Source organism: Chelon labrosus, assembly GCF_963514085.1.
Source record: "Chelon labrosus genome assembly, chromosome: 21".
NCBI classification, from domain to species: Eukaryota; Metazoa; Chordata; class Actinopteri; order Mugiliformes; family Mugilidae; genus Chelon; species Chelon labrosus.
In genome coordinates, this window is record NC_140354.1 from 20,368,846 (window position 1) to 20,381,754 (window position 12,909).

At 44.1% G+C, this 12,909-nt stretch overlaps 1 protein-coding gene across 2 annotated transcripts; it reads right to left on the reverse strand.

The window, feature by feature from the left end:
• Positions 1–433: 433 nt before the first annotated feature.
• On the reverse strand, positions 434–11,357 carry wipi2 (WD repeat domain, phosphoinositide interacting 2). Of its 2 annotated transcripts, none has more exons than XM_084570191.1 (12): positions 11,089–11,357; positions 10,351–10,433; positions 8,261–8,430; positions 8,071–8,167; positions 6,141–6,238; positions 4,402–4,494; positions 4,220–4,290; positions 4,014–4,121; positions 2,817–2,981; positions 2,586–2,693; positions 2,394–2,491; positions 434–1,079 (listed from the first exon to the last, which is right to left on the reverse strand). In XM_084570191.1, exons 1-12 carry the CDS (start codon positions 11,160–11,162, stop codon positions 967–969), a joined length of 1,278 nt encoding a protein of 425 aa, XP_084426317.1. In that variant the 5' UTR covers positions 11,163–11,357; the 3' UTR covers positions 434–966. The 2 variants fall into 2 exon arrangements, with proteins under 2 accessions (XP_084426317.1, XP_084426316.1); XM_084570190.1 differs by having other exon boundaries at positions 4,008–4,121; positions 11,089–11,347.
• Between the last annotated feature and the right edge of the window lie 1,552 nt (positions 11,358–12,909).

Here is a 12,909-nt window from a genome sequence, read left to right on the forward strand (position 1 = left end):
CGCTCCGAACAAGCCCACCGGACAGGAAGTGTCTTTAAAGTCATGACCCCTGATGGTAATGTACAGAGAGACCACCACGTCTTGGATGTATGGACACAGTACCACGTCAACAACACCATGCATGTTCTCACGTTATTGGTTATAGATTAAAAAAAAAAAATTAATATCGGATTTTAAAATCAACCAACGCCCGCAGGCCTGAGGAGGAGGAGGAGGAGGAGGAAGAGGGCGGGAAAGGTCCACCGAGCCTCTGTCTGGGCGAGATAAAACTGAGTTAATTACCAGATGTTTCGCTAATGTACATGCCCAGCACACGCACACACACACACACACACACACACACACACACACGAAATCCTCTTCGCCTCAAGCCAAAAAAGCTTCCAGATCGTTTTAAAGATGCCGGCCAGAAAGAGACAGCACACACCCTCGATTAAGATCCGACAACTGAAAACAGGTTTTTATTGAGCCGAAGAAGTCGCCCTCTCGAACAGAAGAAGACACCATGAGGCACTTACACAATCACTTTCATTTTACACAGTGCTTTGCGTCTCTTGTGTGTGCGTCTCACAAAAGAGACACAGCTACATGTTTTAGTTTTTTTTTTTTTTTTTTTTTTTAAATCACACTCACAGATACTCGCGTCGGTCGGAGCATGTGTTTAGTTTGTTTTTTTGGCGGTTGGCACATGTACATGCAAAGCTTCAGCTCGGCCGGCGCAGGCGAAACTGAGAGGGCGAAGGGGGAGGGAGTGAAGCGGGGGGGGTGGGGTTGGGGGGGAGATAAAGAGAAATGTATTCGAACAAACAAACCGACAGAGAGAGGCTCTCGATCGCCTCTGGGGCGACCGCGCACGCCTTTCGATCCCGTTCCCCCGCCCCCCCCCTCCCTATCCTCCCCTCGTGTCACATGGTTGTAGCAGCACCAGAGGAGCTCTCTGATTGGTCGGTGCAGCCGCGCGTTCAGTCAGTCGGTCTCGAGGATGAGCGGCGGCTGCTCGTTCTCCTCCTCCAAGCGCAGGTCGCTGAGGTCATCTTCGAGCCCCGCACCTCCGACGGCGCCCTGCTCTTCGCAGTAACCTAGGAAACGAGTCAGGCATTCATAATGGACTTTTATTCAGACGCTCTACTACATCATGATGATAATGAAAGTATTCATAAATTCAACAGTGTTCGTGGAAGTTCCCTGAAGTGAACTGACAATAAAAAAAAAAACATTAATGGTTATAAAAATGTGTCCAGTCCAACACAGGTCGTGAACGGACCGTCCCAGGCCTTTTTAAAATGAACTAGTTACTTATTTTAGGTCTGTCGTAAACCACCACTACTACTTCTTCTATTTTAATGGCGAGTAGCTAGCGTAAAAGCTGCTAAAAATCCAAGAAGAAGAAAAGTAATTAAGAGAAGAATGAAAAAAAAAAAAAGAAGATGAAGAAGAAAAATGAAGGAGAAGAAGGAGAATGAAGAAGAATCAAATTGAAGAAGAATAATGAAGAAGAATGAAGCAGAAGGAGAATGAAGAAAAAAAGAATGAAGAACGAGAATGAAGAAGAATCAAACAGAAGAATAAAGAAGAATGTAGCAGAAAAATAAGAAAAAATAAGAGGAAGAATCAAGAAGAATCAATTAGAATGAAGTAGAACAAGAACGAGAATGAAGAAGAATCAAACAGAAGAATGAAGAAGAAGAATGAAGCAGAAGAAGGATGAAAAAGAAGAAGAAAAACTAAGACGAGGAAGAATTTAGAAGAGAAGAATGAAGCAGAAGCAGAAGAAGAAGATTGAAGCAGAAGGAGAATCAATCAGAAGAAGGATGAAGAAGAAAAAGAAGAAAAAATAAGAGGAAGAATCAAGAAGAATAAAGAAGGAGAATGAAAAAGAATCAAACAGAAGAATGAAGCAGAAGAAGAAGGATGAAGAAGAAAAAGAAGAAAAAACAAGAAGAGGAAGAATTTAGAAGAGAAGAATCAATCAGAAGACGAAGAAGAAGGAGAAGAAGAATGAAGAAGAATCAATCAGAAGAAGAAGAACCAAAATCACATGACTAAATATGTCTGCTGTAAAATGAAGTGAGTCAGACATCAGTTAGTAAATAGCTGAATGTTGATGTTTGGTGGAGGTGGTAGTAGTTGATCATATAATACAACCAAAGGCTGCAACAACAACAAACACTGAACGTTTAAAAGAAGAGAAAAGTTTCCTGGAGACGGCGTCAAAGAGAAAAATGTTCCAGAGAGGGTTAGAGAGTTTATGGCAGCGTTGGACGACCAGAACATTTCTAGGTACCAGCTACTCTCTCCTCACTACATTAACTCTGACAGAAAGATTTATTGGACTGAATCCAGTCACAAAAAAAAAACAACCTTTAAGATATTGTCTGATCAGAATGACTAACCTTTAGTGACAGCAGCACTGTAGGTTTGTGCCACAAGGGGGCGATCATGTGACCCCTGCTCGAGGATCTCGTTGGACGGCTCAGCGCTGCCGTCTAACCTGTGAATCAGCCACAGAGAGACGTCTCAGTCTCACTCTGAGACAACGTGTCCTGTGGTTTACCTTGTTCATGTGTGTGTGTGTGTGTGTTTACCTGTGCTGCTTCATAAGTGTACACTCCCCTCCCTCCTGTGGATCCAGGTTGTACAGGTACAGGTAACCATCGGCCGCTGCCACCAGCAACCTGGGAATCTTCTGAATCCTGATTTAAAATTATAAACAGGAAGAAGAGTCAGCGTTTAGACCTTTAATTAAAATGTCCCCAGAGAGACCAGGTTCTCATGTCCTGTCCCGTGGACGTGGACGTGTCCCTGGTTTTACTCACACAGCTAAGGCGCAGATGTTCTTGTGTCCACAGAACGGCAGACGAACGGTGGCGAAGGCTCGGCCCTGGGTGAACATCTCTGTGACCTGGGAGGGCAGGTAGGTGGTGGACGCCATCAGGACCTTCCCCAGGTATCCTCCCCATGTGGTGGGCTCCTCCGCCGGCCTGGACGCACACACACACAAACACACACACACAACTATGAGCCACCACATGTGTTTGTTTGAAGTGTTGAGGATCCGTCTGATTCAACGAAAACGCTTCCAATAACAAATGAACCGTAAATTTATATTTAGTTTAGTTTGAATGAAGCTCAACATTAAAGATGAAAATCTGTAAGGATGGGGGAGGAAGAGGAAGAAGAGGAGGAGAGTGGAAGAAGGAGAGGAGGAGGAAGAAGAGGAGGAGGAGGAAGGAGACGAAGAAAAAGAGGAAAAAGAAAAGAAGAGGGGAGCAAGAGTAGGAGGAAGAAGAAGGAAACAAGAAGAAGAGGAGGAGGAAGGAGAAGAATGGAAGAAGAGTGGAAGAAGGATAAGAAGAGGAGGAGGAAGAGGAGAGGGGAACAAGAAGAGGAGGAGGAAGAAGGAGACAAGGAGAAGAAGAGGAGGGAGAAGGAGGAGACAACAAGGAGGAAGAAGGAGACGAGAAGAAGAGGAGGAGGAGGAAGGAGAAGAGGAGGAGGAAGAAGGAGACAATGAGGAGGAAGAAGGAGACAAGAAGAAGAAGAGGAGGAGGAAGAAGGAGAAATAGAGGAGGAAGAGGAAGGAGAAGAAAAATGGAAGAAGAGTGGAAGATGGAGAGGAGGAGGAGGAGGAAGGAACCGAGAAGAAAAAGAGGACAAAGAAGAAGAAGAAGAAGAAGAGGGGAGCAAGGGTAGGAGGAAGAAGAAGAAGAGTGGAAGGAGAAGAGGAGGAGGAAGTAGAAGAGAAAAGAGAAGGAGGAGGAAGAAGAAGAGTGGAAGAAGGAGAGGAGGAGGAAGAGGAGGAGGAGGAAGAAGGAGACGAGAAGAAAAAGAGGGGACCGAAAGAGGAGAAGAAGAAGAGGAGGAAGGAGAAGAAGATCACTCCTTTACTGAAACCAGTCAACAGTGAGTTATTGAAGCGTACTTCAGGTTAGAGCGAAGGTGAAGAGTAATAATAAACTAATAGTTAGCTGAAGCTCTCCTGTGGATCAAGAACAGACGGTACGTACACATACTTCTCCTTCTGCGTCTCTAACTTAAAGATGTGGACCGTCTCTGTGTTGCTGGACGCAGACAGGTAGAGTCCCTCCATGCTGAACGCCAACGAGCAGATGCTCACACACCTGAGAAACGAACGATAAACAAAAAGGAGGCGGTGAACGACAACACAGGAAGGAGACAGGAAGAACGTCACAACCAAAGCATCAAATCTCTCTCTAACCTCTTGACTCCTCGTCGGAACTCAAACAGCTTCTGTCCCTCTGGGATGGAGAAGACACGGATGACGGTGCCCTGAGAGGAAGTGAAACAAAACACTGAGCTTCGTGGCACTCGAAGAGGAAGCTTGATGCAAGGATCGTTTGTGCAGCGAGGCAGAAATGAGACGCTTCACGGACGACCTACCTTCTCTGAGGCCGTGGCCAGTTTGGTTCCACTGGCGTCGAAGGCTAACGCCGCTAACGGGCTGTCGTGGGCTGGAATCATGTTCGCTGCTCGCTGGGAAACAACCAGAGAGAGAAACTAGTGAGAGGAATGTAGACTGACTGGAGATGAGACAAGAACATCACAGCGTCATAAAGATCTGACCAGTCCTGATGATGAGGAACTATTCTTCATCATGTAGATGAACACACTATGTACAGTTGGTCTCTAGTGGACGTTCAGCGCTGTGGTTGCCTGGGTAACAAGCATGATGTACATAAAAATACTGCTAGTGTACAGACGGAGTGAGATCTTCTTCTTCTGTTTGCTCCTTAATTAGATGAAGATCTGGAAGGCTGAGGGAGGAGGAGGAAGAAGGATGAAGAGGAGGAGGTGGAAAAAGAAGAAGTGGGGAAGGAGGAAGAAGAAGAGGAGGAGGAAGAAGAAGAAGTGGGGAAGGAAGAAGAAGAAGAGGAGGACGACGAAGAAGAAGGAGGAGAAGAGGGGAGCAAAAGGAGGAGGAAGAAGAAGAATGAGAAGAGGGGAAAGAAGAAGGAGAAAAAGAGGGGAGCAGGAGGAGGAGGAAGAAGAAGAGAAGGAGGAGGTGGAAAAAGAAGAAGTGGGGAAGGAGGAAGAAGAAGAAGGAGGAGGAGAAGAGGGGAGCAAAAGGAGGAGAAAGAAGAAGGAGAATGAGAGGAGGAGGAAGAAGAATGAGGAGGAGGAGGAGAAGAGGGGAGCAAAAGGAGGAGGAAGAAGGAAGGGGAAGAAGGAGGGGAGGAGGAGGAAGAAGGAAGGGAGGGGAACAAGAGGAGGAGGAAGAAAAAAAGGAGGAGGAGGAGAAGAAGAGGGGGAGGAAGAAGGAGGAGGAGAAGAGGGGAGCAAAAGGAGGAGGAAGAAGGAGAAGATCAGAGGGAGTAGGAGAAAGAAGAAGTAGAAGAAGAGTGGAAGGAGAAGAGGAGAAGAAGAGGAGGAGGAAGAAGAAGAAAGAGAAAAGAGAAGAAAGAAAAAGAAGAGTGGAAGAAGGAGAGGAGGAGGACTAAGAAGAAGAAGAATGAGAGGAGGAGAAGAGTACGAAGAGGATGAGAAGGAGAGGAGGAGGATGAAGAAGAAGGAGAAGAAGAAGTAGAAGAGGGGAACAAGAGGGAGAGGAGGAAGGAGAAGATCAGAAGGAGTAGGAGGAAGAAGAAGTAGAAGAAGAGTGGAAGGAGAAGAGAAGAAGAGGCGGAGGAGGAGGAAGAAGAATGAGAGGAGGAGTCAGCCCTCTGGTTTCCAGGGTAACAAACATGCAGAACATAAACCTATTACCAGTGCGTGGACGGAGTGAAATCTTCTTCTTCTTCTATTTGAAGAGAAAATACCAAAAAATAATTCACCTGAAGCTCCAAGTAGAGACGACCAGATCAAGTTTGGGTTTTTTTTGTCTCCACGATCCAATGTCAATCTTTTATAAACTAAAGTTGGTCTCCTGTAGCTTCCTAAAGTCTGTCCTTGTCTTCTCCTAGAGTCGACTGGATTCAGTCCAATAAATCTTTCTGTCAGAGTTAACGTAGTGAGGAGAGGGTAGCTGGTCGTCCAACGCTGCCATAAACTCCCCAAACCTCTCTGGAATGATTTCTCTCCAGGAAAAGAGGGTTACCTAGGCAACCAGAGCCTGTAACGTCCACTAGTGATTAACTGTCTGATCTGAAGGGACGGTGGACGGTGGACGAGAGAACACCTACCAGGTTGACGGTGTCGAACACCTGGACCTCTCCTATCGTGGCGCTGCCCGGGTACGCCAGGTAACAGTTATCATTGCTGATGGACAGAGCACACAGTCCTGGGGAGACACAATACACAAACCAGTCAACAAAGACACAGAGACAGAGACAGAGAGACAGAGAGAGACAGAGTAGACGACAACAGAAGTGAAACTGAAACTCTGATGATTTGCTTGAGACACTTTTCAACCTTGACGACACAAGAGATATTGGAGCTGAGATTGAAATACTGGTTTCTATTTAGATTTATTTATTTTATTATTGTGTTATTACCAGGGTCGACAAACGTAGTTTAAAATGTCAGGAAGTGATTAAAACCGTGGAAAGCAAGCAGAGTCCGAAGTGCAGTCGTAGTAATCTAGAGAATTAATTGTGCTTTACGGAGCGGTTGGCATGGCAACAGGTGGTCGCCATTATGCCACTTCCTGATTCTAAGGCGTCAAATAACTAACTAAAGCAAAACGTATTGACATTCATGAATATTATATTAACTACCTGAAATGACAGAAAGCATCCTTCAAAAAAACGTATTTGACGTGTATTTCAGCGTTTTATTTCGGCGCAAGCCCCGCCCACTAATATGGAGGGGGTGGAGCTTATGACCTATACTGCAGCCAGCCACCAGGGGGAGCTCTACTGGCTTTGGTGCTGCTCACCAGCAGCACGGGTGTCCCTCAGGGGACTGTCCTGGCCCCCTTTCTTTTCACCCTCTACACAGCAGACTTCAGGCACAACACCGACAGCTGTGTTCTGCTGAAGTTCTCCGACGACTCTGCGATTGTCGGCCTCATCAGAGACGACGACGACGCAGAGTACAGAGGACTGACGGGGAACTTTGTGGAAAGGTGTCAGTGAAACCACCTCCTTATCAACGCAGGGAAAAACCAAGGAGATGGTGGTGGATTTTCGTAGACGCCGTTCTGCCCTCCCCTCACTAGTGAACATCCAGGGAATGGACACTGAGCAAGTGGACTCTTATAAGTACCTGGGTGTTCACCTCAACAACAAACTGGACTGGTCTCACCACACTGATGCACTATATAGGAAGGGACAGAGCAGGCTCTACCTTCTGAGGAGACTGAGGTCTTTTGGAGTGAAAGGGGCACTCCTGAAGACCTTCTTTGACTCAGTAGTGGCATCGGCCATCTTGTACGGAGTGGTCTGCTGGAGCAGTGGCATCACAGAGAGGGAGAGGAAGAAGCAGGATCAGATCATCAGGAAGTCCAGCTCTGTCCTGGGCTGCCCCTTGGACTCAGTGAGGGAGGTGGGTGACAGGAGAGTCCTGGCTAAACTGTCCTCCATGCTGGACAGTGAGTCCCACCCCCTGCACGGTGACCTGACGGGACTGAGGAGCAGCTTCAGTGACAGACTGCTTCACCCTCCATGTGTGAAGGAAAGATACAGAAGGTCTTTCCTTCCTGCTGCTGTTAGGCTCCTAATATGTGCAATATATCTATTATTTATTATATCTGTGTCATTTCTGCATGCTGTTGCAAACTGCAATTTCCCCATTGTGGGACAAATAAAGGTTTTTCTTATCTTATCTTACGGGGTGTAGTTTCGTCATCCATATTTATACGGTCTATTGGAGGCTAAATAAAATATAAAGTAACTATAAAACTTTATTGACAATGCTAAAAACGTAGCTTTAAATCTGCTGGAAATAGAAGTAGTACAAAGAGGAGACGGATAAGAAGGAGGATGATTTTCTCAATCTGATCGACCACTCTGTTCTGATCAACTTGGTTTCATTCTGATTTGAAATAAATGCAGCCGGCGTCAGAATGAAACTGATGAAACGAAAATGAAACCTAAGGGATATATCACATCCATGGTTTCATTATGAATCTCTTTGTCTACACGATGAATTACTGCTTTCTGTCAGACTCACCTGAAGGGTTGGGTGGAGTCTCTCTGATCGTGTGCAGCACTTTCATGTCTCGTATGTTGTGAATGTAAAGCGACTCCTCCAGACAAACGATCAACCTCTGCAGCGTAAAAACACACAAACAGAAGTCAAGCGACGCTGGCGGCAGTTCAACACAAACAAGCTTCACGCGGCGTACGTCAGGAACTCGCACCTGTCTGTTGAGCTTCACAGCCAGGATGGTGTTTGAATAGGAGTAGTTGCAGATCTCGGTTCCCTTCTTGAAATGACAGACTTTGAGTTTCCTGGGGGCCTTCAGGCTCACGATGGCCACCAGGCTGCTGGAGAACAGGCGCTCCACGATGCACACATCCTCCGTGTCGGCTGCAGAGAAACAAACAAAAAAATAACATTTCCTCAAAGCAAATCTGGGCAATAATGGAACAATTAGAACAATAAAGAAACATGGGATCAATTTCTAAAGTATAGCAGGAACTAGAAGAGGAAATAAAGATGTGGAAAACACTGGAAAAGGAGATTAACATATATTTCTGATCATGAATTCCTGCATATATCGAGGACACAATATTCCAAAGCACCGTCGTATATTTTGAGAGACACGTTGGAGCAGTAAATGTAGATCACTCACTTATCTTTTAGCTGGGAGACAGGGAGGATCATTTGGTTATTGTAAAACCTATGGGATACGATAAAGCCCGAGTCATGTCAACTCTAGTACCAGGCGTCTGGTAACACTCCATTTGGATAGGCAGTTAAGCACGTTCGTCCGTCAACGTTATTTCACTTTCAGTATCTTTTACAACAGACGTGATAGCAGACTCCACACAGCTCGCTTCTCTAACGGCAGACATTTTGTGGTATGACTTCTGTTACTGTAAAAAAAAAAAAGCTGGAGACAAGGCAACACATATTCTTTCTGATTTGGTTTATGTTTTTGTTCTGCTTCTATTTAATTACAACTAATCGCTTGATTTCCATAATTCATTTTGTAGATTTCTACGACTGCACTTCAGACTCTGCTTGCTTTCCACGGCCTTAATAGTGCTGTTTTAATCACTTCCTGACATTTTGAACTATGTTTGTCAACCCTAGTAATAACACAATAAAAAAAACTAATAAATATAAACCATTATTTCAGTCTCTGCTGCACGTTCTGATACAGTTTAGGAGTTTTAAAAGCATGCGTAGTGCGTACTGAACGCTCTAACCTTCTCAACCCTGGTCAGGGCAATCCAGACTGTTTCACATACGATTTCATATATTTTTAATTCAATTCAACTCAATTTTATTTATATAGCGTCCATAACAATACAAATCGTCTCAAGACGTTTTACAAAACCCGGCCTGAAACCCCCTAGAGCAAGCCTGAAGGTGACGGTGGCAAGGAAAAACTCCCTAGAGAGGTTTTTAGTGTCTTTTTATGTAATAACCTGGGCTGAGAACAGATTTCAAATTTCAAATTTATTAGAGGATAACCCCTTGAGATGTATCATCTCATCTTCCAGGGGGGTCCTAAACATTGATGCAATCAAATAGTACAATACAGTCACATAAGCACAACGTAAGACATACACTTAAGGTGCTCACATTGGCTCCAAATTCCCTTCCGCCCAACCCACCATACCCCAACCCCATCATATGAAGGGTTGTTCCTTTGTTGATTGTCGAATTTTTCCTTGTTATTGTGTTTCTGCCTTTCTATTTTTCAAATTCCGTGGTGTATATTACACTTTCTGCTGCTGTAACGGGTGAATTTCCCCGTTGTGGGATAAATAAAGTATAATCTAATCTAATCTAAGGGCAGAATAGAAGTTATTTACAAAGAAAAACATCGGGTCTGAAACAAGGACATTAGTGAGGTCTTGAACAGATGGAAAGAAGCAGCAGATCTAATGGATGGCGGTAAGTTATTCCAGTCAAAAGGAGCTTTGTTTGTGTTTGAAGGCTTGTTTGAAGATTCAGAACAATAATAATTATTTACTGGCATTTCCTGATTATTTATCAGATCAAAACAGGCGATAGGGTGCAAATTGATTTTTAAAAAACATGCGCACACTACAAGATCATAAATGAATCATTCCAGATCAAACAATAAAAGAGGAAGCTGGACGGTGTAGGGATGTGAGAAAAATGCTGACATCCTCTGACGGTACAACGACGGCATCCTGTCTAGACAAAAAATGCATTAAGCTCAAAACTGTGCATTAATACAAGACAGGCAGCAGCTCTGACGCTGAAAGGAGATGCACACAGAGGTTAAGGGGCGGCGACGGCGACACTTACTACATTCATATATCTGCTCCAGTTTGTCCACAGAGGACAGCGAGAAAAACTTGTATCCCGATTTAGTGCCAACAGCTAGGGACCTGAAAATAAGCACAGCAAGGGAGTGACGAAGGATTGCATCAGTGGGAAACAAGACCAGACGTTTTTGTTTTTTTTGTTTTTCCCTGTCATTGCTGATATCCACAGCTGGGGACAGTGGTCACACGACTGCAGCAAGTTTTGCAACAACACGAGGCCACAGCATTTAACGGAGTACCCCTGCGTGTGTACAGGTGGCCTTCCCTCAGTCATATAACACACAAACACAGTGACCCAGTTTCACTATTTTACCGTAATATCCAACTTTAGCGCCAGTCCTGACAAATATCTAACAATAAAGCATAAAAAACAACCACTTTCTACGTGACATTTGTACACAATCCTCATAACAATCTCCCCTTGAGTCCATATTAGAAGCTACATGACACCTAACCTACATGTATTGTGGCTAAAGTTAGCCCCCTTACCACATAGCATCATGCTAGCTACACATGTATGCTAGCTACGGCTACATTTATAATCCAGACGGTTAGCTAACTGCTAATTAGCCTTTAAATGTTTTATTTAAAAGGTGACAAGTACAAAAAAATATCGGGGCGTTTTTTTTACATGGAGCCCAGACAAGCTAGCTAACGTCGGCTAGCTTGACAGCGCAGGCCGTCAGATCCCCCCCAGACGCTCCCGGCCCTGCCTTACGTGTTGTCCTGGTTAAAGTTGGCGAAGAGGAGCTGGCTTCCGCCGGCGTCCCCGCTTTGACTGGCCAAGTTCATGAGCTCGGCGCCGTCGACATATAAAGCTCCGGGGGGAAATAGCAGCAGCAAGACCGGGGATTAGTGGACTGATAAGGGCCAGAAAGTGCTGGGCTTCACGGGGCCATCTCTCTCCTCACGGCCGCTGTAGTGATTGTTGTTGTTTTTGCATCGGGGGGTCCGTTGCTCAATCTCACCGCGCATGCTCAACTCACTGCGCATGCTCAGCTCACAACGGCGTGCAGCAGTTCTTAAAGGGCCAGGACGATTTTTTTTTTTCTTTTCTAACGGTCTTTTTTAAAATAGTAAAATATAAAATAATTAGATATAAAACGGTTTTTTAAAAAAATAAAAAAAATCGGTTTATGATGTACCGGGAGGAGCAAACCGCTCTCTCTGGAGAGACAACACGGAATAGAAAGTGTTCAGGGTTTGATGCGGCAGCGCCTCCTAACGTCAATATGCGCAAACAACATCTAAAATAAACATTTAAGACACAATATTTATTGAATTTATTAAAATCTATTACTGAAAAATATAACAATCCTGAAATACATCTTATCTTGGGGAAGGTTTCCCCCACAACTAACTCCAGTAGTGCACAATTGTCACTTTAATTCTGCTGTATATTGTTGAGTTTTTTATTTTCTATATTTATATTACTTACTTGCCTATTTTGTATGCTTAGTTAGCTAATTTTATTCTATTTTTATACTTTTACCTTTACTGTAATGACAATAAAACTCCTTGAATCCTTGAAGCACCGCAGACACCTTCTGGACAATATGTCTCTTTATCTCTTTTGGACTCATTTGTCATTTTATTTCGTCTAATCACATTTATTCTTCTAAGAAATGCAATACATACATCCTAGGTATTTTTCTTACTCACCGAGTCCTTTCTGCGCAATATTTGTCTGTATATTCAACATGTCCACAGTGTTTATGTCTCATCATGTGTCATCTATTTCTGTTTTATCTCATCTGATCTCATGGTGTACACAGAGTTACTTTAAAATATCAGAGAGACCTGCTGATTCAGGATGTGGTTTGTAGTACACATGTTCCTGTTATTCTGACATTGCAGTCAGTGGGCTAGGCTAAATAACAGTTTAACAGCACCACAAACTACATCAATCAGAATGATCATCCAGTCGAATCACCACCTTTCTGACGCTGTTTGAACATAAACCGAACATTAGAAGAGTCGTGAAGCCAAGATTTAGAGCAGGACTCTTATATTAGAATGCATTCACTAGTGTAGTGTACCTAATGAACTGGCAAAGGAGTCTCCGCTTAACTCAAGTGCAAAACAATTGAATGTCAACACACCAAAGCTAATATTAAAGACAGTTTACTCTTCACGGTCTCAACCTTCCGTCAAACTGTTCCTCATTGTCAGGAAGCACAATCTCCAGTTACATATACACACAAAGCACTCCAGTCTCATGACACAAACGTGTACTGTGTACTTTGTGGTATTTGAGAGCTAAACCAGCTCCAACCCTTGGATGACATTAAAGCCTTTCAGGACACGTCATGCTGCAGTTGTTTGTCTTGTTCCACTAGAGGTCTCTGAATAACCACCAACCACAAGGCACTAATTCATTTTGTTTAACTATATTGATTCTGATCAGAATTTAGTTTTTTGTTTAAATCAAACTGAATATCACTAACGTTTTACAGTTTTATTTTTCTCCATAAACATGACTTTCTGGGGAGCAGTTTTGAAGCTCAGTGTCGGGACGATGGTCGCCGCCATCTTGGCC

Coding starts and splice junctions, on each gene's coding strand:
- wipi2 (XM_084570190.1), bottom strand. CDS start 11,162: ATGAACTTGGCCAGTCAAAGCGGGGACGCCGGCGGAAGCCAGCTCCTC. Junction 8,168..8,260: donor CTGTGAAGCTCAACAGACAG/GTGCGAGTTCCT, acceptor TTTACGCTGCAG/AGGTTGATCGTTTGTCTGGA. Junction 6,239..8,070: donor GACTCCACCCAACCCTTCAG/GTGAGTCTGACA, acceptor GTGTCTCCCCAG/GACTGTGTGCTCTGTCCATC.